This window comes from Macadamia integrifolia, chromosome 7 (genome assembly GCF_013358625.1).
Source record: "Macadamia integrifolia cultivar HAES 741 chromosome 7, SCU_Mint_v3, whole genome shotgun sequence".
Classification (NCBI taxonomy): domain Eukaryota; kingdom Viridiplantae; phylum Streptophyta; class Magnoliopsida; order Proteales; family Proteaceae; genus Macadamia; species Macadamia integrifolia.
This window is the reverse complement of record NC_056563.1, coordinates 20,996,110-21,022,830: the sequence shown is the minus strand read 5'-3', so window position 1 is coordinate 21,022,830 and position 26,721 is coordinate 20,996,110. Positions and strand designations below refer to the sequence as shown.

The window sequence follows — 26,721 nt, the reverse complement described above, 5'->3', positions numbered from 1 at the left end:
TGAATCACAGATTTTCCATTTACTGATATATATTTAGGCTAATTCATGGTATACTCTTCTCCCTAACATTACAGCTCTTTTGACACTCTACGGAGAAATGACACCTGCAGAGCCAACTCCACAGAGAGTATACATGAACAAAAACAGAAAAAGGGGAAAGACAACAGAAAAAAAAAGACTCACACAACATAACGTTCACGCTAGTACCCAGGAAATGGGGATCATGGAACCAGCCACTTCAACCAAAGAACAAATATCAAAACCTCAACACTCATGCTTTCATGCATGTAATACTCGAACGAAATGGCAGAGCCTAGGTGACCTGATGAAAGTACTACACATTCTATGGAAGCCAAAACAGGCATGTAATAGATGCGAAGGATGATGGGAACGGAAAGTCTAGGACAAGAATACTAGTACACCACAGGACAATGGAAACCAAGAGTGGGAATATTGACACAACCAGGTGCTAGGAAGACCCTGAAGCTCCACAAACATTTTCTGCGAGCTCTAGGAATCTACACTTCGCAGGTGTAGGTCAACATAATAGTTCAGTGGAAAAAACAGATTTCTATTTTCCTTTTTTTTTTTTTTTTTTTTTTTTCCAGTCAAAGGATCACAAAGAATTAACAGATCGCGAATCCGAATTAGCTTTGGCAAAATAGACCTGCAGGAAGACCAAAGAGATGGTTCAGTTTTACAAATGCAGATTTTCTCTCTGATGGTTGTAGGGCATTTAACAATCTATGATGGTGGAACACATTTGAGGACTAGAGTAATACTTTTCCCATTTGTATGGAAAAACAAAAGATGAAGCTTTGGGGAATATATATTTATATATGTATATTTAATAGACATTCGGGAAACATGAAAACACTGTACAAATGAAGGACCAAGAGCCAAATTCAAACTCAGAGTGAATTTTAAATATGAAATTACACCACAATAATGAAACACTATGTTTGACTAAATGGGTGTGAAGAAAACCACCCCTTTATATGCAACCATGAGGGGAAAAAATAAAAAGACCAAGCAACCCAATTGTTACTAGGAATTGTGTGGGAGCGAGACTATGTATTTTTTTCAATCTTCTTTTTGATGTAAAACGCTAGCTAGGCTATTATTACCATTGAGTGCAGCATGATAGATCCGCTTCTCAGCCAAGCCAATATCTGACAATATCAAGTTACCCTGCAGACCAAAAAAAAAGAATACGAAATCAGTCTAAAATAAATCATATTGGAATGGCAGGACGGTATTCTAAACAATATATTGTGATTTGGACTGAGTGATGGGGTCAGGTCTGGACCATCCCATCGTTCAGTCAACGTGATTTACGGAACCAAAACAAAATGTGGCACATTTCCATTTCATTGAGTGGGCCACCACCAGAGGAGTTGATAGAAAACAATTACTCTCCAGACAAATCCAACCACCTCAAAAGAACCTCACTTTTCATACCTTATCTACCTAATTTTCCAATATTAGGATTCCCAAATTGTATTGTTTTCAAGCTACTCTCATCTGAAGGTGGTTTGTCCTAATCAATTATGTGTGCCATATTTATGATATAGCATGATGACACCATATTTTCACGCACTAGAAGTAACTGACAATGCAGAAAGCTAAAGCCTATCCACAGTGGGTAAACTCATGAGTGAGCCATCAAAGTTGCACATGGGGAGGAAATTCTGTGGTTCAATGCCATAAAAAGGTTCTCCATGTTACAAAGGTGGAATATTTGAATTTTTTTGATGTGGTAGTGGAAGCTTTAAATAGTTACGTTGTCAATGAGTTTTTGCATGACCACTGAATAAGCAGCAGTTCTCAGGTTTGGTCTAGAAAGAGGAACAATTAGAAAGCAAGACGGGTAATAGATTCAATCGTTTGCTCCAACATGGGTAAAAGATTCAATAATGCTTATTGGGGTTGATGAGATAAAAGCCAATCTAGTCAGTTGTGAACTACACCTACAAGGCTACAACTAAAGAACCAGACATAAAGACTTTACCCCCACAGCTATCAATATCGTTAAGCTCTTTTAAACCCCATAGGCAAATGTAGTGGGAAACCAATATATTTCTAACAAATGCATAGTCTAAAAAGCTAGTTGGCCTAATTCATGGACAAAGAAGACCAGTGCATTATCCTGCATCACTGAAAACTTAAGAGAATGAATAAATGATTCGAGATCTGCATACACCTGACAGTTGAGGAAGAGGCATATACCTCACTAGCCATTAACTTTCGGACATTATTAGCATAAAGTTTAGGATCCTCCTTTTCTTGCTCCGAGGGGTAGTAAACAGGTAACTTTGTCACCTCAATGTGATTCACAAATTGACAAAGCAGCAAAATCATATGGCGTACCTGCAAACAAGCATTAAAAGAATCATGGTATGCAACTCGAATTAAATGCATCCAATGATGGAAACAAAAAAACAGTAATTTCTTAGGATGTCATTTTGAAGATTACGCTCATCCGAAGTTGTGAAACCCTACTTTGGAATCTCTGTGGACCCACAAGAGTATTAAGTAACTCAAATTAAGAGTTCAATGGCAAAAATAAAATTAGGTAAAAGCTTTGGACACCCTTTGGACAAAATACAAGAATTAGGGCAACCCCCAAGTACTCATCCCAAGCCTTCTGCCCTGCGGCATCTAATAAGCGCGTTCTTTCACATCTTCGCAAGCGCAACCCGTTAGCAATCCCTTACAATTAGAAGAGCCTCAAAATATTTGACTGAAACTGTTAGAGATATTAGTTATGTTTCACTAAGGGTAGTTTAGTGATTTGTTATGTTATGTTTTACTTTTATTTATTTTCCATTTCCTCCTTAAGGAGCTGTGTGTAATATACTGTAAATATATTAGTGAAGGTAACATATTGGTGTGGGTGAGATTTAACTCACAACACATTATTCCATCATACAATCGATTCTCTTCTTCTTCTCCCTCTTCTACTTCTCCATCTTCTTCCTCATCCCTCATTCTCATATTCTAACTTGGTATCAGAGCAAGACATCTTGGTTTGAGAGTCGGATTACAAGTTCCTCCTATTTTTCTCTCTTTGGAACCCTAAGTTACAAAGAGGTTCCAAGGAAGAGATCATTATGTGAAAATACTTGAAGAATCTATGAGATGAGCTTGAAAGAAGGTCAAAGCAAACTCTTAAGGAGTTTTTTAGAAGGATTGAAGCCGTTAAGGATTTTTTAGAGAAAATTTCTGGGCACCAATGACTACCGCCAGCTTTCCTTTGAGAACCCTCTTTCTCTCTCATCCTACCATCGTTTGGGATGGTGTCTATCTTTTTTGAATCACCCAAGGCCCCTCTACAAGGACCCTAGGCTGTCGGTCCTAAGGGAAGAGAGGTGTGACTTCACAACCTCATCTTCTCCCTGATTTCAAGTAGCGCCTCACCTGTTGGCTTCAAAAATCTGTTTATGGTTGATTTATGCTACGCTGGATTGTGAGATGTATTTTTTGGGTCTTAAGGAGTGTTATGACCTATCTTCCTTCTCCTAAAAGCAAGCCTTGATCTGGTTTCCTGTTCGCATAGTGTTTTTACCCTTTGTGGGATTTATCTTTGAGTATCTGGGAAGGTTTTTTGGGTTGAGTGTGTACTCCCCATTGTGTTTGGAACTCCTCATCCACATCAAGTCTGAAAATAGTGGACTTTGAGCTCTCTTTGGTGATGTTTCAGCTAGTGCATCGAGTAATGCTCCTCCTACTCCTATGGTTTTTGATAACCCACATACTCAGATCTCTATTGTGAAGTTGGACAACACCAACTATTTAGATTGGGCCCATTCTATGAAGCTTTTCTTACTGAGTAGGCGAAAGCTAGGGTATGTAACAAGTACCGTTAAGGCTCCTACTCCGGATGACCCGACATATCTCAAGTGGGAGACTGAAAACTCCACTGTTATGACATGGCTGATTTTTTCCATGAAACCTAAGATTGGAAGAAGGTTTATGAGAAAAGAAACTGTTAAGGATATTTGGGACAGTGTTACTAAAACCTTTGACCGTATGGGTGACTTGGCCAAAGTTTATCAGTTACCTCAAAAGGTTATTCGCATGAAGCAGGGGGAGAAAACTATTTCTGAGTACTACAACACTGTCATTAGTCTTTGGGAGGAGTATGATCACTATAGAGACCTCCAACTGTCCAATCCTGAGAATGAAGCTAAGGTTTACCGGACACTTGAGAAGGAGCGGGTTCTTATTTTGCTTGGTGGGTTGAATCCCAAGTATGAGCCGATCCGGATACAAATATTAGGCCGATCTCCACTTCCATCCCTTGATGAAGTGTGTAGCTATTTGCAGAGTGAGGAGACCAGGCGAGTGGCCATGGCCTCCTCCCCTTGAGCCGTCAACTCTTACTACTAGCTCACAGAAGGATTGGGATTGTGGTGGCAGAGGTCAAGGCCCACCTTGTGGGGATGACAGACGATGTGATCATTGTGGGAAGTTTGGACACACCAAAGATAGATGCTAGGTGCTTCATGGTCGACCTCCTAGCATGCGTGGTGGTACTAGTGGTGCTCGTGGTGGACGTAGTGGGGGAGCTAGAGCCCACAGTGTTGAGGCCGAGCATACTACTAGCCCATAGTCCAAGCACAGTTCCCTTACTCGGGAGGACATTGCAGCATTCCGCAGGGTCATGTCTCAACTGGGAAGCTCATCATCTTCTTCCTTTACAGTACTAGATTCCTTAGCTTCCGCCTTGCAGGTTTCCTCATCTGCCCCCCTCCGCAGCACCATCTTGGGCTATTGATTCTGGTGCTACGGATTATATGACTATTACATCCCATTATTAAGATACATACTCTATTTGTTCCGGTAGAGATAAGGTCAGGGTTTCCGATGGCTCCCTTTCCTCCATTTCTGGTAAAGGTAGTTTCATCCATTTCACTTGATTCTGTTCTTCATGTTCTTGACCTTACCTGTAATCTCTTATTTGTGAGTCATCTGACAAAAATCCTTAAACTATTGTCACTTTTTTCCTTCTCATTTTCTTTTTAAGGATTTGGTGACGAAAAGGATTATTGGCAGTGGGCATGAAGAGAAAGGACTCAACCTACTTGAACCTCAATCACCTATTTTGGCTACAGCTCAATCTTATGTGTGGATGGACTGATAGTAGTTCTGTGGATTCTGTGATGTTTTGGCACCAACGTTTAGGACATCCATCTTTTGTTATTATGAAGAAACAATTACCTCATTTATTTACCTCTTTTCCCAGTTCTCATGTCTTTCATTGTGAACCATGTATTTTTGTTAAACATTGACGTTCTTCTTATTCTTATCATAGTAATAGATCTACTATTCTTTTTCAAATTGTGCACTCTGTTTGGGGGCCTTCTACTACTGCTTCTTTACTTGGTTTTTGTTACTTTGTTTTTTTTGTTGATGACTTTTCCCATGCTACTTGGACTGTTCTAATGAAGCACAAGAGTGATGTGTATGATTCCTTTAAAAAATTTTATCATATGGTAGGTACACAATTTGACACCAAAATTAAAATTATTCGTACTAACAAAGTGGAGAGTTTATATATGGTGGTCTTCAAGACTTTTTTACTAACCATGGCATTATCCATCAGCTAGCTTGTGTTGACACACCCCAACAAAATGGGGTAGCTGAGAGGAAAAATTGTCATTTGTTGAAAGTCAATAGGAGTCTTTTCTTTGGCATGCATGTTCCTAAAACTTTTTGGTCTAATGCTCTCCATACTGTTACTTATTTGATCAACCATATGCCAACACAACTCCTTGGCTCCAAATCTCCCTTGGACATTTTGCCTCCTCAGTCCTCTTCTTTCTCTCTTCCCCCCAAAGTGTTTGGGTGTATCTGTTATGTCCATGTTAATAAGCCTTCTCGTACTAAACTGGACCCCAAGGTACTTAAATGTATCTTTCTTGGCTACTATTCCACTACCAAGGGATACAAGTGCTATCATCCTTCTTCCAGACAAAGGCTTCTCTTTAAAGATGTCACCTTCCTTAAGTCTGTACATTTTTTTGCCTCTCCTCAGCACCCTTTTCAGGGGGAGCATAATGGAGGTGAAAAGGCTACTGATGAAATTCCTTTTCTTTCTCCATTGCCTATCTCTCCTTTTATGCTTGACATTGGGAAACACAAAAAGGGGGATATTACTAATGTTGGTGAGCATTCCAAAGGTGGTTCAGGTTCAAGTAATGAAAAGATGACCATTGTATATACAAGAAGGAACAAAAAGACCTACCAAGAGTCCTCTTGAATCCAACTCCTGAGATCCACCCTTCTCAGTCAGGTAATATCCTTCCTTCCTCATTAGAGTTAGATCTTATTGCTATTAGGAAGGGAAAGAGAGTTTGTACTAATCCTATAGCCCAGTTTGTTTCCTATGACTCTCTCTCCCCTATAGGTGTTGCATTTACTATTGCTCTCTCATTTACTTCTATTCCCAAGAATGTTTCTGAAGCTATATCTGACCCTAAGTGGAAGCAAGTCATGACTGAGGAAATGATGGCCCTGGAAAAAAATTGTACCTGAAAATTGGTTGACCTTCCAAGGGGGAGAACTCCAGTTGGAGGTGGGTCTACACAATCAAGTACCGGTCAGATGGTACTATTGAGAGGTACAAAGTAAGGCTGGTGACAAAAGGATACAGCCAAGTGTATAGGATTGACTATTAGGAGACATTTGCTCCTGTGGCTAAGCACAACACCATACGAGTCCTTCCATATCTGGCAGCCAATACGGATTGGCCATTATATCAATTGGATGTGAAGAATGCCTTTCTTTATGGCGACTTATAAGAGGAGGTGTATATGCAAACCCCTCCTGGTTTCAAGTTCCTTTCAGCTGCAGGAAAGGTGTGCCTTCTCAAGAAGGCTATATATGGCCTTAAACATTCTCCAAAGGCTTGGTTTGAAAGGTTCCGACAGGCCATTCTAAAGAATGGTTATTCCCAAAGTCAGGCTGACCACAATCTATTCACTAAGCATGGTAATGGCACTATTACAGCTCTCATTGTATATGTTGATGGCTTTGTGTTAATTGGAGATGACAGAGTTTAGATAGCCAATCTGAAGAACTACTTAGCCCAATAGTTTGAGATTAAGGATCTAGGATCCTTAAAATATTTCCTGGGGATTGAAGTGTCTAGATCCAAGAAGGGCATAAATATATGCCAAAGGAAGTTTATTCTAGACCTATTAAAAGAAACAGGAATGTTAGGCTGCAAACCTGCAAGTTTTCCTATTGAGCAGAATCATAAGCTGGGTGAAAATGTTGGCTCTTCTCTTGTTGATGTAAGGAAATATCAAAAGCTGGTTGGGAAGCTTATCTATTTGTCATTGACTCGTCCAGACATTACTTATGGAGTTGAGGCAAGGATTAAAGTATCGGTATCGGTCGCCATATCGATCGGCCAAAATTAAGATATGTATCGAAGAATATCGTATTGTATCGAAGATACGCTAAGATACGCTAAAGATACACACATAAATGGATAGGAAACATTTTTTTAAACACTTTTGCATAAAGAATTTGTTAAAAAAGCTATTGATAACATGTATTATCCATAAACACTAAATTGAGGGTATCGCACTAAGAATTCAAGGTTTGTAGTTATTCCATAAATGTAAAATCCTTATTCCGAACCTCAATTTCCACTTTAATTAGAGAGAAATATGACTAGTAGCAACTTTGGAACAAAAACCCCTCAAAAAATCGTATCTTTCTGAAAAATTACCCTTCTTGGCCATTATATGACCGTAGCGCACTGTATCGGTACATACCGATACTTATCGATACGTACCGATCAATACTCACTGATACGTACCGATACAAACCAATTCATACTGATCGATACACACTGATACTCACCTATACGTATCGATACATACCGAAACGTACATTTCACCTCGATTTTATATTTTCTATAAAGTTGTATCGGTGCATATCGTATCATATCGATGTGTATCGGTGGTATATTGATGCATATCGGTATGTATCGTAGGATATATATCGATACAAAAGGATTTTAAAAATTTCATGTATCGTATCAGCGTATATCGTATCGGTCGGATAAATTTAAGATACGTATCGGAGGGTATCGTATCAGTATCGGAGATACTTTAAACCATGAGTTGAGGCAGTGAGTCAGTTTATGCATGCTCCCAAGAATGGGCACTTGAACCGCATCCTCCGGTACTTGAAGTCCTCTCCAGGAAAAAGACTACTTTTTGCCAAGCATAACCACATGAGGATAGAAGGCTTCACTGATGCATATTAGGTTGGCTCAATTTCTGATAGGAGATCTACCTTAGGCTATTGCACATTTGTAGGTGAAAACCTAGTTACATGGCGGATAAAGAAACAATCCGTGGTGGCTCGGTCTAGTGCAGAGACAGAATTTAGAGCCATGGCTCATGGAATGTGTGAGCTTCTCTAGTTGAGAAGACTGGTCCAAGAGTTGGGTTTGATATTGAGGCACCTATGAGGCTTTATTGTGACAGCAAGGCTGCCATAAGTGTAGCTCACAACCCTATGCAGCATGACAAGACAAAGCACATAGAGGTGGACAGACACTTTATTAAAGAGAAGATTGACACTGGTTACATATGCACACCTTTTATGAGGACTGAAGACCAGCTTGCTAGCATCTTCACAAAGGGTCTTCTTCATCATCAGTTCAGTTCTCTACTGTCCAAGCTGGGAATGCATGATATCGATTTTCCAGTTTGAGGGGGTGTGTTAGAGATATTAGTTATGTTTCACTAAGGATAGTTTAGTGATTTGTTATGTTATGTTTTACTTTCTTTATTTTTCTTTTCCTCCTTAGGGAGGTATGTGTAATATCTTGTAAATATATCAGTGAAGGTAATATACTGGTGTGGGTGAGATTTAACTCACAACACATTATTCCACCATACAATCAATTCTCTTCTTCTTCTTCTCCCTCTTCTACTTCTCCATCTTCTTCCTCATCCCTCATATCATTGTTCTTCCCTCATTCTCATATTTTAACTAACAATGGCTGGCAGAAAAATCAAACCAGGTATGACTTATGAATTCTGGTTTAGATCACACAAAAGTTTGAGGATTTTGGTCATCCTTAAATTAAGTTTCAAACCCCAGAAGAAGAGGTTAAAAGAATGCGACTCGAGAGAGATTGAGCTCTCCCTGATGAAATTAGTCCTAGCCATTCCTAGCGTTAGAACAAGGATCTGGAAAGGTTTTCAGAAACTTGATGGAAGAAGAGAAAACAAGAAGATGAAGATTAGGGAACAATAGAAGAAATATCAGACACACAAGGAAAAGAGAGAATAAAATAAACTAACATGAGAAGTAGTAGTTGGGGTACAAGAGAGGAATTGGAACATTCCATCGATCCACAGGCCACACGGGCAACTGAAACGACACTCAATTCCAATATTTTACATTTCCGTCTTAAGAGGATATATATATATATATATATATATATAATGTAGGAGTAGATCACAAGAAGCTAACCCCAAACAAGACTAACTTAGAACACCCAAATCAGATTAGAAACACAAGAGGAAACAACCCAGGATTATTCCCACAAGAAGCAAGCAAATCAATACCCCAAAACCAGAAAAAAGAACCAAACAATAGGAGAGAGAAAAAGGACCTGTGCAGGGTCCTAGAGATGGACCTGTGGCTGGCTGGGCAGAGTTCATATGGAGCCGATCTTCTGGTCGAAGGAAGGCCCCGCTATGGGCACAAAAACCCCCAAAGATGAACAACTTCTGTCGACTGGTTGTGAAGTTATCAAACTTCTAGATTTTCAGACCTAGGAGAGAGAATCTGAAAGCCTTCTGCAGAGACAACAGCTGGACTATCTGGACAGCTCCAAGAAGGGGACCAAGTGGTCCTACAGTGGCCTGGAACACCCCTGAAAAGTAGCTCTTTAATCAGATTACAGAATAGAGAAGAGGACAGAGATCGCAGGTCACAAGAATGGAGGATTCCTGTGTATCGATTCTGGTGTTGATGCCTTGGACAGATCTGAAATTCTCTTAGCTCTTCACAGTAACAGTAAACAGTAAACAGAAATAGGTGACCAGAAATAAGGAAGCAATAACAAAAGGAAAGTCGGGGAGGAGGTGGCTATCTCAGCCTAGGCTTCTCACCCACATCTATCCCAACTGCTCTAAGCAAATTAGTTGCAAACTTCTTTATTCAAATCTGAGAAATAATGGTACATATGCCTCTCTATTTATAGAAAGGAAGTTTACAATCATACTAAGACTAGAAGCTAGTTTCCAAAGAGGACTAGACACTCCTACTACAACTAGGAATTGAAATTAGAACTAGGACTAGACCTTCTAACTCCAACATAGAGTAAGCCACTTAAACTAATAGTCCCTAATGGACCTTACAACCGATGGGCCCAATGGGCCTTTATTGAATTAAAACAACTTAAATAAAAGCACTTAATATAAATCCCGTTTTCCTACTTTCTACCTATATTTTAGGCCCATTAAAGTAGCTCATTACAAAGAAAACCCATGGAATTAAAGGCCCAACAAGCCCATTAAGTGACTTATCTACATCAATATATATACACATATTATATATTTTTTACTATATATATATATATATATATTTCTTTTAAAAAAAGAATCCTAGAAAATAGAAACTAAAATACTGGAAATAACATCAAAAAAGGAAACTAAAATAAGACTCTTACATAGCCAACTCTATAATAAAATAAAATAAAAGATTACTGTAATCCCTGATGTTCCCAGTACTGACCCAACAATCCCCAACCAAATAAACAAGTTATCACTATCATCCTCTTTGGACCAAAAACCTAGTTTAGGTCCAGTTCGCCATGGTTTGTGTCACCAAAGCCAGTCATGTTGGTCCAGTCACTATAGCTACCTACAGCATCATTTTCTCTTTTTTTACCCCCTTTTAACCATTTAAAACTCATTGTTACTGTGGCTAAATCTTTGAAACCAAAGCAAATTCCACAAATTTCAGTTAACCAAGGGATGTTTTGTCATTTTAAGCACAGAGAAGTAGCTTATCCCTCCCTCACTTCCCTACTGCCTCTGTAAACTACTACCAAAGCTATATCAAGATCTCCAGACCAGACTTTAATCAGTTCATTTGTACAAGATCCTGTTAAAATTGTCATTTCCTTTGTACTAATCTTTATCATTTATTGGAATAAAAATGATTTTCCATCAGTGAGTATAAATAGTCCAAGTTCCTAACTATTGCATATACATCAGTATTTCTCACTAAAATAAAGACGTATACTCCGACTTTCAGAATTAGCATATAGGCAGAGAATTAAAATTGATGGAACTTCAATATGTTACCAGGCATCGCTTTAAGGAGGAGGAGGTGATGAAGGTGATAAAGGAGCTTTGGTCAATAGAAAGTACAAGTGAAGGACCAGAATCCAGATGATTCCTCTCAGAATGTTTATAAGAAATGGTGGGCCAGGACAAGAAAAGACTCTTTTTCCACCCCAATTTTAAGTAGGACAACGAAAGATTTAATGAGGGTTTTCTATTATTCCCATGTATGTCAGTTAACGTACAGTCACCCGATGCTTCATCTATCTCATTGATGTTGAAGTGGGTGAGTCCAGAAAATTAAAGGATCTCATGCTAGTGCAGCTAGTCAGTCTTTTTGAAAGTTCTTATACCATGAACCATCCTTCCTAAAGTCTTAGCATGTAGGCCTTGCCTCTGGGCTCTGGATTTATTTCACTAGTGCCAGGGAATTCAGTTCATCAATGTCACAAAATAGCATATTCTACAAAAAGTTGGATCTAGAGATATGTTAAGAGGATTTAAATGTGAGCACAAGGAGCAAAGCAACTGTTGTCTCCAGTTTCCACTTGACACCTGGTATTTTGTGTGAGCATAAGGAGCCAAGTAACTGTTTCGAAGCTATTTTAACTTTTAAGGTCAACAATTGATTTTGCTTTATATGTTCATCTTTGTTGAGAGTGGAGTCCTAGTTTGATAAATGGAAATTCTGCAATCTAAGATTGGATCAATATATTTTTTTCCCTATGTTCTAGGGATCCTCTCTGGCAAGCTATGGACTATGACAGTACTTTTCTGGAGGAGGAAAGGTCACTATTAAGACTCCAGTCACTACCTACTATACAGTTTACACTGCTCTTCTTGATGGTCTCTGTTGCTAAATGATTGAGCAAACAAAATACAATTTCCTTTTGAAAGGAGTGGATTGGATATCTAAAATTTATCTTCTTGCCCATGACAAGGTCTCTCATATTTGCATTCCTTGTTCATTCAATTGGGGGGGTATGGTAAGACTTTCTGTTAAGATCAGATAGATAGTTTTTCTATTCGAACAGTTTATTATACCTAGGTGCTTGTTAAGATCCTTTCACTTTCTTCCTCAATTGCCTGCACTCTATGAGCAAAGAGATACTGATATTAAAGCAGAGTAAAAGGTACTCATCTCAACTCACAACAAATCAGAAGTTTCTTAAAAGAATATTTAAATATTAATATTCACAATGCAGTGCCAAGCATCTGAAAGTGCTGGTCAAAAAATTGCTACACTGGATATTAAAGCATGAAAATCATTTGTAGATGCAACCAATGGAACAAATTTCAACAACAAATATTGTTAAAATTAATGCGAGTGAGAACAGCTTAAGGGCTACACACCCCAGTTATGGAATCCCAGGCTGGACTAAATCTCCGGTAAGGATATCTTAGGATCACCGGAAGCACAGGGGATTTCGACAAGAATGCACCTGTCCTGAATGGAAGGAGGAAGTCTCCATTTGTAGTTGTGCCCTCTGCAATCGACAAGAAGCAGGATCAAGAATTGTGAATAATAATGTAGGAAAACACATGTTAAAAAATTATAAAAGGTAGGGTCTACACTCTTCCTTCATCTATATGTGATTGTGGGAGCTTCAAAACACTCGAAACATAGGCCTCATCAATGCTTTTAGAACCGGACCGGGCATCAGACCATTTAGGAAAAAGGTCAGTGGTCCGGTGGTCCAAACAATCCTGCATTACAATATATTCATTATATTGCATTGCGTTTGTCCCCTGCAGAGTGTCCTAGTGGTGTGATTGTGTGTTTTGATTCTAAATTGTTCTTCTAGCCACTGTTGTCACAGGTATTCTTACGATTTTAAGTTAGTTTAATGCTTAAACTTAATATTAAGTTTTTTCACCAAAAACAATGAAAACAGCAATGCTGCAATGGTAAATCCAGTGATTGTATTGAAAAGGACACAAATTCAGGCCTTCCGCCTCCCACCCAATTAATTTTTGTTGACAACAATAAATAAATCTCCTCAGAGGTCCACCCATTTATTGTTGGCCCAGAGTCAGAATGATCCAACCACTTGAACCAGATAGTCCACTGACAAATCAACGGTTTTAAGCAAATTTTGATCCGGCAAAATGGATAAAACTGTTCACCTAAACAGGTTGACAGGACATTAAAAACACATGGCCCTACATCAACTTTTCATTTAAAGAAATGTATTTTGAGCATACTAAAAAAATGGAGGACCGAGATCTATGCATAAAAAGTACTAACTGAACACTAGCATCATATGGCTACCGGTTGGTGCTCCAAAAAAAAAAAAATCTACGAGAATTGAGGAGTTCAGTCCAAGGTAGGTGTGAAATTCTATTTTAAATCATCTGACCACGGGACAGGAGATTTCATAAAAAACATGTCCCAATTTGCATACAGATAAAACATTCTTACTTAATAGAATCCAAGTGATTTTATGCACAACCTTAGAGTTTCTACCCCCAAAGCCTTCATGAGCATGATTTAAGTACATGGCTTTGCATCATTCTATTTTTACTGATAAAAGTTCATTTATCTGAAAATATTCAATGAAATTTCCAGGAAAATGGAAGTGCACGCATGTTTGGGTGTTGGGACTACGAACTAAAGTCAGCAGATATAATAGACCTGAACCTAACTGGGATAAGGGGGGAAATAAAATGCAGATGTGATGATGAACAATCTTCAACACTCACTGACAAGTAGAATTGAGGGAATCTAAGGCTCTACAGGTGATTCAAATGGAATTCAAGAGTAGAGACAGATCAGACTTCAGAGGACAGTTTTAAGGTGGCTTGGATCCAGTCAATTTGACAAAGATATGGGAAATGGGACCATCGATTTCAGCCATAGGGGCTGTAGACAGAATGTTCAAGACTAATAACCAGTTGGTGGATGGATTAAGGTTTGACTACGAATATGATTTACCAAATAAGTTGAGAAGAATATGGCCTTTCCACTGGAAAGCAGTTGGAAGTGTTTTGCATACAATGAACGCATAAGGAGCAGAATAATAAAATAAGACATTTGGCCGATTAAATAAGCCCATGATTCATGAAATAAGCTCAAGGACTAATAGTCAGATTAATGGTTTTAGAAATAAGACATTTGGCCGATCAAATAAGGAGCAGAATGATAAAATAAGACATTTGGCCGATTAAATAAGCCCAGGATTCATGAAATAAGCTCAAGAACTAATAGTCAGATTAATGGTTTTAGAAATGAGGGACTAAAGTCAGCAATGGATTTTTTCAAGGTGCTGAAATGACCTCGTCTTTGTACATTCTTTTCCTTATTTCTCATAACAATTTTTTCTTTGCTGAACAAAGATTATAACCTGTCTTGACAAAAATGATATCATTTCAAGTTCACAATTCAAACAGTACATAAACCACATTTTGTGAAAAGACCAGTGCAGAACTACGTTGGGGGTGTATCCAAATGATGGGCAAGTGCTCAACTCAACCTCATGGCATGCTTTTGGCTACACAATCCTGATCTGCCACTCTTCTATTTAAGGCCATAATTTCTGCCCAATTCACAAACACATCTCTGCCAAATTACCTTACCCATGCTAAAAAGGTTTTCCTCAAGGTTTTTTTTAATGCTCAATTGAATCGTAGAATCCCGATGAGGTGGTGTTGAATTGAATCAGGATTCAAATCATCAATTGTAGAATTTGAAATTACTCCTCGAAACAATTGGGGAAAAATTGCAGAAGATTATAGAAAACCTTAAATGAAGAAAGAACTGCTTTAAATGTAAACTGCATAAATGTTGTTTGGAAACTCATACAGAAATTCTGAAATTGGACAAGATTAACATTATATTCCTACATAAAAATTCCCCATAAAATGAAAAAGAGTATCAACCCATGTAGAAAATCAAGAAATTGAAGTCTCCACCAAAACTTCCTCAGATCACCACCATCTGAAGATTCTAAATCATAAGCAATAAAGGCAAAAATGGAATCAGTTGCATAAGGTATTGAAGGAGATATCTAGGGGTTGCGTTTTAGGTTAGAAAAAGCTTGAAAATCTTGATTCTCACTCAAAGAACTTGAAACAGCAAAAGAGGGTCTTTAAAATCCTTACACGAGTGTTAAGAAGGGTTAAAGAAAAGAATGAAAAAAGGAAACCAAAAGTAAAAGTTTTGTTGCGACTGAGTTTGACTAAATTCTACAGTGTCAATTAGCAGATTCCAGCGATTCCAGCTAGAATGTGACTCATGAGGTGAATCTGAATCAGCTGGGCACCAAATCATATTAAATCCTACGATAAAAAGAATGAATTGGACCAATTTAAAAATAAAGCCAACTCAAACTGCAAATGGACCAACTTTCTGCCTGTCCAGATATGTGATCAAGAACATATCCCACAGTTACAACCACGTAGTGTTGTGTCCAACACAGATACTTCAAGTAAAACGAAGTGTCCAGATCTGGAAATATTAGCTCTTTTACAAATGAAGGAATTCCCTTACCTTGCTTAGTTCATTCGCATATTCCAGATCAAGCAACTCCAATTCTGATCATAATACTGACATTTCAATTTTATTCCACTTAATTTAAATTGCATCTCCTTTTTCCCCTTTTGGATCAGCAATAAAAATTCATTAAGCAAGCCAATTTGTAAAGTAGGGGGTTATTGAACCTTCCAATATCTCTGTTTGACCATTCAGTGTGCTAAGTTAAACTGATTAAATGTTAAGGTGAATCTAGAACTAAGAATTTCTGCAGCATGTGTCCCTTACACCAAAATAAATGCCAATATGAAAAATGTTACCTGATATTGATAAAAAATGATATCACCAGCAGATTCACACATTTCGGTGAATCCATCTTGTGGAGATGTTATGTGAAAAAATGCATTAAGGGAATCACAAGGCTACGCGCACGCAATTAATAAAATAAATAAATGGAAACCTGGAAAAAGCATTATCATGGGAGCAAATTTGTTCTGATGGGCTTCCTTAACTCTTTCTGTGACAATACCTGCAAGCAACAAAGACTTCAAAGTTTGAGGACCAACAATATTTGATACATAAACAAGAGCATACCCAGTGCACAAGGCTCCCACCTCTGTGGGGTCTGGGGAAGGTCATAATTTACAGAGTCATACCCCCGCTTTGCAGAGAGGTTGTCTCTTGACTTCAACCCGCAATATTTTGACACATGTAAAAAAAAAAATAATAGTTTTTAAAGATTGATGTACCTGAAACACCCTTAAAATCAGATGATTTTGATTCCCGCTGGACATAGACACAACCAAGGCACTTGCTGTTAAACACAAGCAATAGAAACCCATCAGGCTACAGTAAAAAGATAAAATACAAAACACAACAAGTGATAAAGCTAGAAAAATAAACCCTTAAGATTAATAGGAAGGTCCAAACTGACATAAATGAATGATAATCACAAAGCTTAGGTCATAATAAATGGTATCACAAATATTTTAAACAATTCTCAGACTGGGAGAACTGATCAAGAAAAGCCAAATGCTTCAAAAAAAAATATAGAGCACAATGATGCTCCAAATAGGAAAGCAAAATGCAAAGCCAAGAAATTAACACCCACCATAATATTCCGATTAAAATGTAGCACCAATACATAAATAATACCAATGCCACAATGTTATCACGTTTAAGGCGGTTGGGATCCTTCATATCACTCTCAACCCACCTTGGCAGATCATTCAGAGGCCAAATGTAGCCTACAGGTAGGCCCACTCTGCCCTACTTTGAAGCCAAGTTCCAAACCACCAAAGAAAAGCCAAGGGAAAGAATACAATACAAGGGGATCCACGACTAACGTGTCTCTTGATGTGACCAATCAAGCAGGTCCTTTATACATCCAACGGTTTGAATTAGATGTTCACTACTGTTTCACTTAAAATCCCGAACTGTTAAGGAAGAGCAGCGTCAATCTATACATTAACAATCCCTTGCACATACTGGCCAAGATCCCATGGTCCTTGCACGTGGAGCTCACGTGGCCTTTCTTTGCATGGCACCAAGGGAGAAGTGCCGGTCATTACCTGATTTCTGCACTTCCCAAGAGTAAAAAACTTGACCTCCCTGCTCTGATACCATGTTTGCTACTGTTTTCCTAAAAGCTCAAACTGCTGGGGAATGGCAGCGACAATGTATAACTAAACATTAGCCACATCAATTCTCTACATGGTTAAAAAAAATCCCAGATTAAAGGGGACACAAGGTTCACGTTGACAAAGAGGATCCAAACCCTGATTTGTCCCAGTAGAAGCAGAAAACTGATCAACCATATGACACTCTGCTATCCTCAGTTAGCCTCCTTACCTTGCAAAGTTCAGCCTCCTCCCCACCACCACCCCCCCCCCCCAAGAAAAAAAAGAGTGTCGGGCGTCACTAGGGCCAACCAAACAAATGGATCAAGTAATATAGCTGGACAATCATATTATGCAACATAAAGGAAAAAAACAAATGAAGAACGAAGATACCATAAAAATAGAGCAATCAGATTCCAAACAACATAAAATGATTTCCAGATAATTCTAAACCGTGGGACATGATGAAAGAGCAGTAAGTGCTTCTATTAAGCAAATTTCATAAAAAATTAGTATAAGAAAGAAATGAACTACAGCACAAGTTGAAGCTATAGGTAAGCGGGTAATTTGTAGGGTAGATTTGGAAAAAGGGTGATAATAGATTGGTTTTGAATCTTCGCGATGGAGAGGGGGGAAAATGGGAAGAGGCAAAGGAAGTAGATAAAGGATACATCGCCAATGCATTTCTCCATAACTATTAATGATCATAGTTGTCAAGGCTCACCAAGGCGCCAACTTGGTGTCCAAGCAGGCTGCCTGGGGTCTATGCAACTGTCACCTTATTACATTGCATGTCGCCTTATGTTTTGGCACATAGTTATGCCATAATGATTTTATATTTGTTAATTATTATTTGTTATTTCACTAACTTAAGATATTATTCATAAATAAGCAAATACCCCCATTTGAATCCGATAAAAATTGTTTAAAAATCAAATTCCAAAAGAATAAAAAGTCAACCCCCAGTTCAAGAACAAAAACTGGATTTTTTGTTGTAGGGGCGATTTTCAACTTTCAAATGCTAGGGTTTTCTCAATTCTAAAAATTTTATAAATCTTATCATGGTAAAATATTGCCAAAAACTAAAAGCCTGGTAAAATAATATTTTGTTTTGATGTCCATAAAATTATTTTCATTCAGGAGACTTTAACAGCATTGGCGCACTTTAAAATAAGTTTGACCGGAACATAACTTTTTCATTACAACTCAGATTTAAGTAATCTTAAACTTGTTGGAAAGTTGGTTTTGTGTTATACCTAATACAAAAATTCTCATGAAAAAAAAAAATCATTTGACCAGTTAAACTTATTATAGAACAAGAGTGTTTCTCTAAATGTCAATTTCTATAATTTAATGTTGATTTTTTATGATTTGATGTGACTTAATTTTGATTTTTTTTTTTATGACTTAATGTGGCTTAATGTTGATTTTTTATAATACAAGGTATATGAGCATACTACATAATGTTAAGAAAGTGGAAAAAGAAAATATAACACTTGATCGCCTAAGGTGCCTTGTTTGCCTTAAGGCGGGGGACTTGTTGCCTAAACACTTAGGCAGCCCCCAACGTCTTGATTTGCCTTGATGTTGTGACAACTATGTTAATGATCCCCAAGATCACCTCCAGGCATGGATCAAGGTATCGGCCAATATGTATCGCTATTGCCACTACCCAACACCGATACAAATTGGGAATATAGGGCAAAAAGTGAATCATTTTTTAATCTATGCCTGATATGGGCCAATATGGTGTCAGTATCGTCAGTGACCAGTACGGCCATTGATACCAATGCCTATGTCCTGTTCCCCTGAGTATATTCAGAAAATAGGAACCAACCAATCTAATCCCAAGCCTTTCTACTTAGTCAAGAGTTGACCAGCCTCATCTGTAGATTAAGAACAATACCTCATCTTCTGTAGGTCTAGATATTTATGAGGTTAACTGAATCCCAAATGGGGGGGAGCCAACGGGGCAAGCAGGGTGCCATGGCCCCCAAAAATCCCACTAGCCCATTTACAAGAATATGATGCAAAAGGAGCCCATGGCACATGGGGGTCCATTTCCCCCACCCCAAAACTTCTTTCCAATTTTATACCTACAGCCCTCTCCTTATTTAATATCTTAAGTACACATCAACAAATAATGAAACAAGCAAATGAATAGAAAATAATAAACCTATTCATGACAGTTATATAGTTATCTAACAAGTATGTCTTCCATTTAAGGGTAATTTCAGGGCATTTGGTACCTTAGCATAGGACATACATTCAAAGGTGCATGTGCCTATATATAGCAAGGTATCATGAATTTAGGTCTGAAACTTGACACCGGCCAATCCGGACATTGACTTGTCTATCTAAATTGCCCAATCATCCCGCCACTGTGAAGAAAACGTGGACTGCCAAAGGAGACTTCCGTCGTTGTTAGGGTGATGTATAGACATTTTCCCAATCATTAAAACTCAAAATTTTTTATCAGTTGCCTAAGCAGAAGAAGGCTTCTAATAATCTGAAAGCCACTTGGACGACTGATGTGAAAAATCCAAATCATTGATATATTCCCATAAAAGAGTCAAGAATCTTCATGATGTTCTTCCATGGTTAGATTGAATGCACTGAAGTACAAAAGGTTACACCCTTGAAGAACAGAAGCAATAGGGATTCTGATAGGGCTGACAATTGGGTCAACAGTTAGGATGTCGACGCTAGTGTATGGACTCAAAGTATAGACACAATCCAAGGGTTAGATTAGTTCCTACAGAAGATTAACTAGATATGGCAGCTTCCTGCCGAAATTAGAAACAATATGAAACCCCATGATGTCTAGGCAAGAACATTGTCAACTAAACATCAGCAGTAGGTAATGTCTATAATAATAAGCCCTCAAAAAACTCAGTTAAATCTGATGGCCAGAACTGAAACTACAGAAGAAATCTCAAGATAGCAACTGATCATCATCATGGATGGGCCTCAAATTCCCATCGAGTGGAGGGTTTATGGTGCTCAATAACACTTCAGAATCTCAGCCACAGACAATGGCTAGATTGAGAGTAAAAACTCTTGGTCAAAATTAGAAACTAAAGCAACTAAAGCAAATTTTAGCAGCTTACAGGCCTAAGAGTTCCAGCCAACGGATGAGCTTGAACTCACTGTCAAAGGAAGCCTATAATATGGACAGAATAATACCAGAAGTTGGCCTTCAATCGATGGACAGATGATAAGATATTGTAACCTGAAGTTTTTCTGCCAGAAAAGCCATTAAACAAGGGTGTCGCAGGTAGTATTAGAGTCTTCTAACACCAGCTTCTTGGAGGAAGTCGCTGGAACAGCCTAGTAGTGCTGAAAACAGAAATTAAAAGAGGGACAAAGGGGTCTCGGCTCCTCTCTGTTGGTGACTCTTTTTTTTTTTTTTTTTGGCGGGTTAATAAGATGGAAATTGTAGAGAGAAAGGAAGAGAAGAAGGGGGGCATATGACCAAGGGCTCTCACTTATCGCCTTGGTCAGTCTCTCACTGACCTCAGGTCTCTCACTAGAACTGAATCTCACAGCACCACAAAGCCAAGCTTTTTTTCAATACTCAAAATCATAGGGAGTTATGTAGATAGCCCCTCTTTTATTGATAAACAGAAACTGGATCCCTCTTTGCATGGGAAAAAGAACTCCTTATAATATGCAACCCTCTAAATAGAAACTAGATACAAAAGAGAATCTAACTCACAGCTAAATAACAAAATAAAACAATCCTCAAATTAGAAACTACTACATAAAAGAATCTATATTAAAATAGAAACTAAATAGACCTAATATAAGTCTCCCAGGCATGGACTTTTAGCACAGTTGTGAGCCTCAATATGGCTCACGAAAGTGAACTAACAGCTTGCCCAAAGGTCTCAGTTGGGTAGCTTGATGGGCTTGTTGATGCTGGCTCTCTCTTCTCTCCAAGCTCCACTGACATGCATCAGCTGTCATCATACTACCAATTCCTGAATCCAATTTCCATTGCTGGTCAAATAAAGAGTCATCACCAAAAAAGGGGGGAAAAGGTGATGAATCACCATTCAAGAGCTCCCATACGCATAGATGCAGGAATATGATAAGGACACAGGCAGAACATCAACAAATAGGTGATTGATCAGAGAGAAGCCTGGTAAGGTGAGTCTTGAGTAGAGACTGCTGATTAGCATCCATGAGTTTTCCAAAGGATTTCTGCTGATATTATCAGGCAATTATTTATTTGGATAGGGCTTATTGGGGTAGATTGCATCTGTTTCTCTTTGAGCTGGGATTAGATAGATAGATATATATATATATAGAGAGAGAGAGAGAGAGAGTACTAATTCCTTGAGGGAAATAGTGAAATACGCTTCACTCCAAATTTCTTATTAGAAACATTCAATTGCTTTAACTGGTAATCATTGACAGCAGAGAAGCATACGATGATTTTAAGTCTTCACAGTTCACACCACATGCATAAAACCTTTTCATACAATATGCTCTACTAAGCAATTGAATGAATATCAAAAGATATTCCATAAGAAGTTAAGAGTCTAGAGCAAGGAAAAGGTAACATACATTTCATATACACTAGAAACTCATTAGGAAATTAAGTCACAAATTAATATCATGCCACCATAGTTGTCCAAAAAATAATAGTCCAGGAAAAGTTGTGTGAACAAACCTGATGAGACCAATTAGAGGAAGTTTAGACACTGATCTCTTTGGCAACAGAATCCAAGATAAGATTGACAAAAATAGGGGGGAAAAAACATGTCAGAATCAAAGAACAGAGAAATTAAGTCCAAACAGAATTTTACTTCTTAAAATGAGGGCCCTGATCTAGTCAATTTAAGCTGAACCAGGGATCTGATACTTGGAATCCATGAGTTTTCTATATTTCCGCTAAAATGGGCATTATTTAACATGAAGCCAATGAATTACCATTTTCTGGAAAAGGATGAGGATGCAGATAAACTTACTTGAGAGTGTACAACACTACAACTTGCATCGACATCCATAGAAGCATAAAATAAATTTAACCCATACCAAAATTTGTTTTATAAAAATACAAACAAAGCCTTGATCTGGGTCAATTGGACCAGATGATGATATACATTTCTGGCGGGATCAATCAACAAATGGATCAAGAATCCATCAGAACCAACCCAATTAAGATTTTGTGCATATTAAGTACATAAAAGCATGTAAATATGCATGTTTGACCAAAATATCAACATCGATACATGCATCTATACATACATATGAAATTTTAGAGACTTTCAATCTGTTCCATTTTATATATATTATTACAGACTTCCATAGCTGTTCCATGTCCTCAGATTGCCTTTCTCAATGAAGATCGCACAACAAAATTCTAAAAAATGTCGAAGGGCTCTTGGTTATCAGAATACTATTTTTTATTTTCTTCCGTACAGTATCAAATTGGGTCAGAATAATTTGGAACCCCAAAAGAGTGCAAACTTCAGTTCGAGTTTTATAAAACCCAACAGATCTCTATTCAGATCCATACTGGCATATGACAGAATTCAGATTCAACCACTTGAAGACCAACCTGTTGAAAGCCATGCCAAAAGATTTTGAAAGGAAATCAAGTAGACTCATCTGGACCCACCTTAGCAACGAAGCTCGGAAAGGAAGAAGACATATGATACAAAATATCCAAATAAGATATGTGGTTTGAGATGATTGCCCCGGGTTGTTTAGGTTCTCCAGACTGTTCATTGCTCTGGTTCTGATCAATAGGAAGAAGCAAAAGTTGTAAGAAGACAAAAAGACAAATTCTTATCATCGGCATGTCACTATCACACAGAATATTACAGAGCCAGCTGAAGCCTTTTTGTGGTGCACTAATTTTACTGTCCTTTTCCACAATCGAAGGAAACTAATGACCTAGTACCTCTATGTAGCTTTTTTCTTCATTTGTATTTGCAAAAAATGCTTCATAAAATTGATATCTTACACATCCTACGGTCTCATTGGAGTAATTATAGCAAGAATAATATTCATTAGATAGAAAAGAACCACAAAACATAAGCATTCTAGTCACCTCATGGGAGTAAAACTGTTGATTAAACTAGTATTCCTTATTGCATTCATCAGTTGGATCTAATTAGGGAGACTAGTCAAGGTGTACCTAATCACACACTCTTGTGTAAGTGAGAAAGGAAGGTTTAAATTATTTCTGTTTATTCCAATGGTAACACCGTAACATAATCTTCATACATATGGTAAACAGTAAACACCACTAGAGTTTAAACGATATTAATTTTTGTCAGCCAAATCTGTTCTGTTTACCATGAATCTGGAGAACAAGGTACAGCCATCTGAAAGGCATCAATAAAATCCCACAATTTCAAAGGACAAGAAAACATACCAAAACATTACATATTAACAACAAAAATGCAAAGTTGCATTTCGAAAAAGTGTATGCAGTCTGGAGTCGTGAACAACAGAATTAATGTTTGCTAGTTAAAAAAAAAAGAGGTTATTTCCAATTAAAATTCATAATAGATGTTAAGTAAACAAAGAAGCATGGAAGTTTAAATGGCCAGATTTAATCGACCAGAGATGTTATTGATTTGAACACTTGGTGATCACACAGCGAGCCTCTATAGAGGCTAGAGGACCACTTTAGGGGCTTCTCCACTAACTCCATCATGAGAGAATGGTTTGAAGTTAAATCTAGCCCTATCATCAGAATCAGTCATTCTTCGTCTCCCCAAGATTCGAGTTTCTTAAAGCTGAGTTTGATGATTGTTATACAGGGAACCTAGGCCTGACACAGATTTTTAGTGTCTATGGACAATTAGGATTCATCAGTTTGCTTATGAATCATATGAAACTAGTTACCTTTGCTTGCCCAGTATCAATGGGTGGTAATATCTCCAGCAGAGCGGGTATTCTCTCTTCTTTCAAGGGTTTAGATCCTTTTGTTCCTTTTGTATCAAGAGATTAATAATTGGTTCTAATCCCTAGTAGCTGCAGGAAAGATTCAAACTTTCCGATTATGAGGAGAGTTTTATAGTATTCACTTGATGTATCACTATTTAGCTTCTAGATTGAACATCATACGCTCGTCGGCTCGTTCCTATCAAGCACCACAGAGTGTTGTGTGAGAATCTGATCAGCACACTAGTATTTGAGGAAAGACCTAGATCAACCAACTCTACAGTTGATGATCTTGTAAAGAGTGTTGCTGGGATTGAGATGAAGAGAGGGCCTTCAGATCCATAATAATGGATTTGTGTATTGGTCTTTGGGGACCCTGAATCAAACCACTATTCAGATCTTCATTACTTTTTAAGTACCTAGTAATAAAGCTTTCAGTACTCCTCCAGAATAACTAAAATAAACAACCAAAAGTGTGTTCATTCTCTGACCTTAGACTAGTGCAAAATATCTAAAAAAATCAATATTCATTTTTGTTCACTCAGGAACAGATTTAGCAATTGATTAGATCAATCTGGAATTGAAATTAGCCGATCCCATTTAGGTGGGATAAGTCTGAGTTGACTTAAGTTGAGTTGAATCTGGAATTGAAGTGCCATAGCTATTTCTACATTGGTTTCCAATAACAATGGCATCTTTCTACTCCAAATTATCTTAGGGGGTTGAGGCTAGGTTTGATATAACTTCCTCAAAAGATATAGTCTCCTTAGATGCAATTCAGATCCCAAATACTTGAATAATTTTATATCAATGTACAGATTTAATAACATTAAATATTGGGAACTACAGAGATTCATGTACATTAGGTTCCTGCAATTTCACATTTGACACTCTAAAAAATACAAAAACTGTTTCTTTTAGATCCTTTTTTTTTTTTTTTTCCTTCTTGAGGGGGAGTAAAGCAAAAAATATGCCACTTTGTCCAGCTCCCTGTGCTGCTGTCAAGGCTGAAAAGTACAGTGGATGTGGCACCATGGTGAGTGTAACCATGGGTCACTTCAACATTAAATGGACATAACACTGCACCTTCTATAGCCCTGTGTCACATTACCAGATTTGAAAACAAAACCAGATAAAGACAATCACATAGAAATTATAAAGCCTGTTTCATCCTGACTTTTCATGCCAAGAAATGTTGGAGTTGTATGTTGGATATGTACATTGTATCCCATAGTTGTAACCCCACAGTTTCATTCAGCAATTCCATCTCTAACATAAGAAACTTAAAAAATAAATAAATAAACAATAATAATAATAATAAACCCAGGTTAGAAAGCATCTTGTATTTATCTTCTCTTGCAATTTAATTCATCCATTTACGACCGTCCCTATTCCTGCCGTAAAAGCAAGTAACTCCAATAAGAAATTCACTTTCCGGACAAGAAAAGTACCGGTGATATTGTACCAACAAGATTGTTTCTATTTGCAACAGCACAGTCAATGCCATTAATGTGGATTAAGAAGCCCATAGGCCATAGTAAATCAACTTTTAAGCATTTTCGAATCCATCTTGTTCCTTTTGATCGATCCCGCTATAACTTTCCCCAGCTAATAAAAAACGATATTCAAAGCATGTACACCCAAATTGCAACCACTAAAGCCAACAAACATAATTATCCAAAACAAACGCAGGTAAAGTTTACCTCCACAGCATCAGAATTTGGAAAAGACTCGTTAATCCAATAAAAACCAAGCGTGAAGAGCATTGCCCTAGAGAGGAACCTCCCAAGCCGAACAATGACAACCCTTCTCCACCCACTAATGTGAGCATAATCTTCCTGTCCGTCCTCTCGACACGGAACAGAGAAAATCGTACAGAAGCGACATATAACGTAATAGAGAATCGCTATCACAATCCCCACAACCACACGAATCGGAACGAGCGTGACCAGTGCGAACCCGAGGAGAAGTTTTTCCGACATTGCCAGTTCCCCTCTTCCCATCGTCCCGTAAACATCTCTTCTCACAAAAGCAGCAAATTTCTTCTCGAGTTCCTGCAAATCCTCAGGAGCAATAGGGGAGTAACTCGCGCTGGAATCGGATTTCAACAAAGGCCGCTCGTCCTTGCTGGAACCCTCGCCGCGAGGCTCTTCAGGTGGTTTGAGTTCGACCACAGGATGTTTCTTGGATTCAAACTCTTTCATCTCCGTCTCCATCATTGAATCCTAAGGTCTGAACCTAATTCCTCCATAAGAACCCCATGAAATTAGAGAAGCTTCGCTGCCTTCGCAAGTTCTCAAAAGGAAGTTACACGGGTAGAGGGAAATCTCACAAGACTCACAGATCAAAGTTTTGTCTTGTCGCTCTCCTTTTTTTTTTTTTTTTGATGAAATGT

General features: G+C 38.0%; 1 protein-coding gene across 2 annotated transcripts; it reads right to left on the bottom strand.

Moving 5' to 3' along the window:
- On the bottom strand, positions 1-26,721 carry LOC122084055 (lysophospholipid acyltransferase LPEAT1-like). Of its 2 annotated transcripts, XM_042652068.1 has the most exons (9): positions 26,030-26,721; positions 23,050-23,169; positions 22,099-22,136; positions 16,551-16,615; positions 16,262-16,330; positions 12,684-12,817; positions 2,230-2,370; positions 1,128-1,191; positions 1-667 (listed from the first exon to the last, which is right to left on the bottom strand). In XM_042652068.1, the coding sequence occupies exons 1-9, from the start codon at positions 26,543-26,545 to the stop codon at positions 648-650; spliced, it is 1,167 nt and encodes a 388-aa protein (XP_042508002.1). In that variant the 5' UTR covers positions 26,546-26,721; the 3' UTR covers positions 1-647. The 2 variants fall into 2 exon arrangements, with proteins under 2 accessions (XP_042508002.1, XP_042508001.1); XM_042652067.1 differs by lacking the exon at positions 1-667 and having other exon boundaries at positions 818-1,191.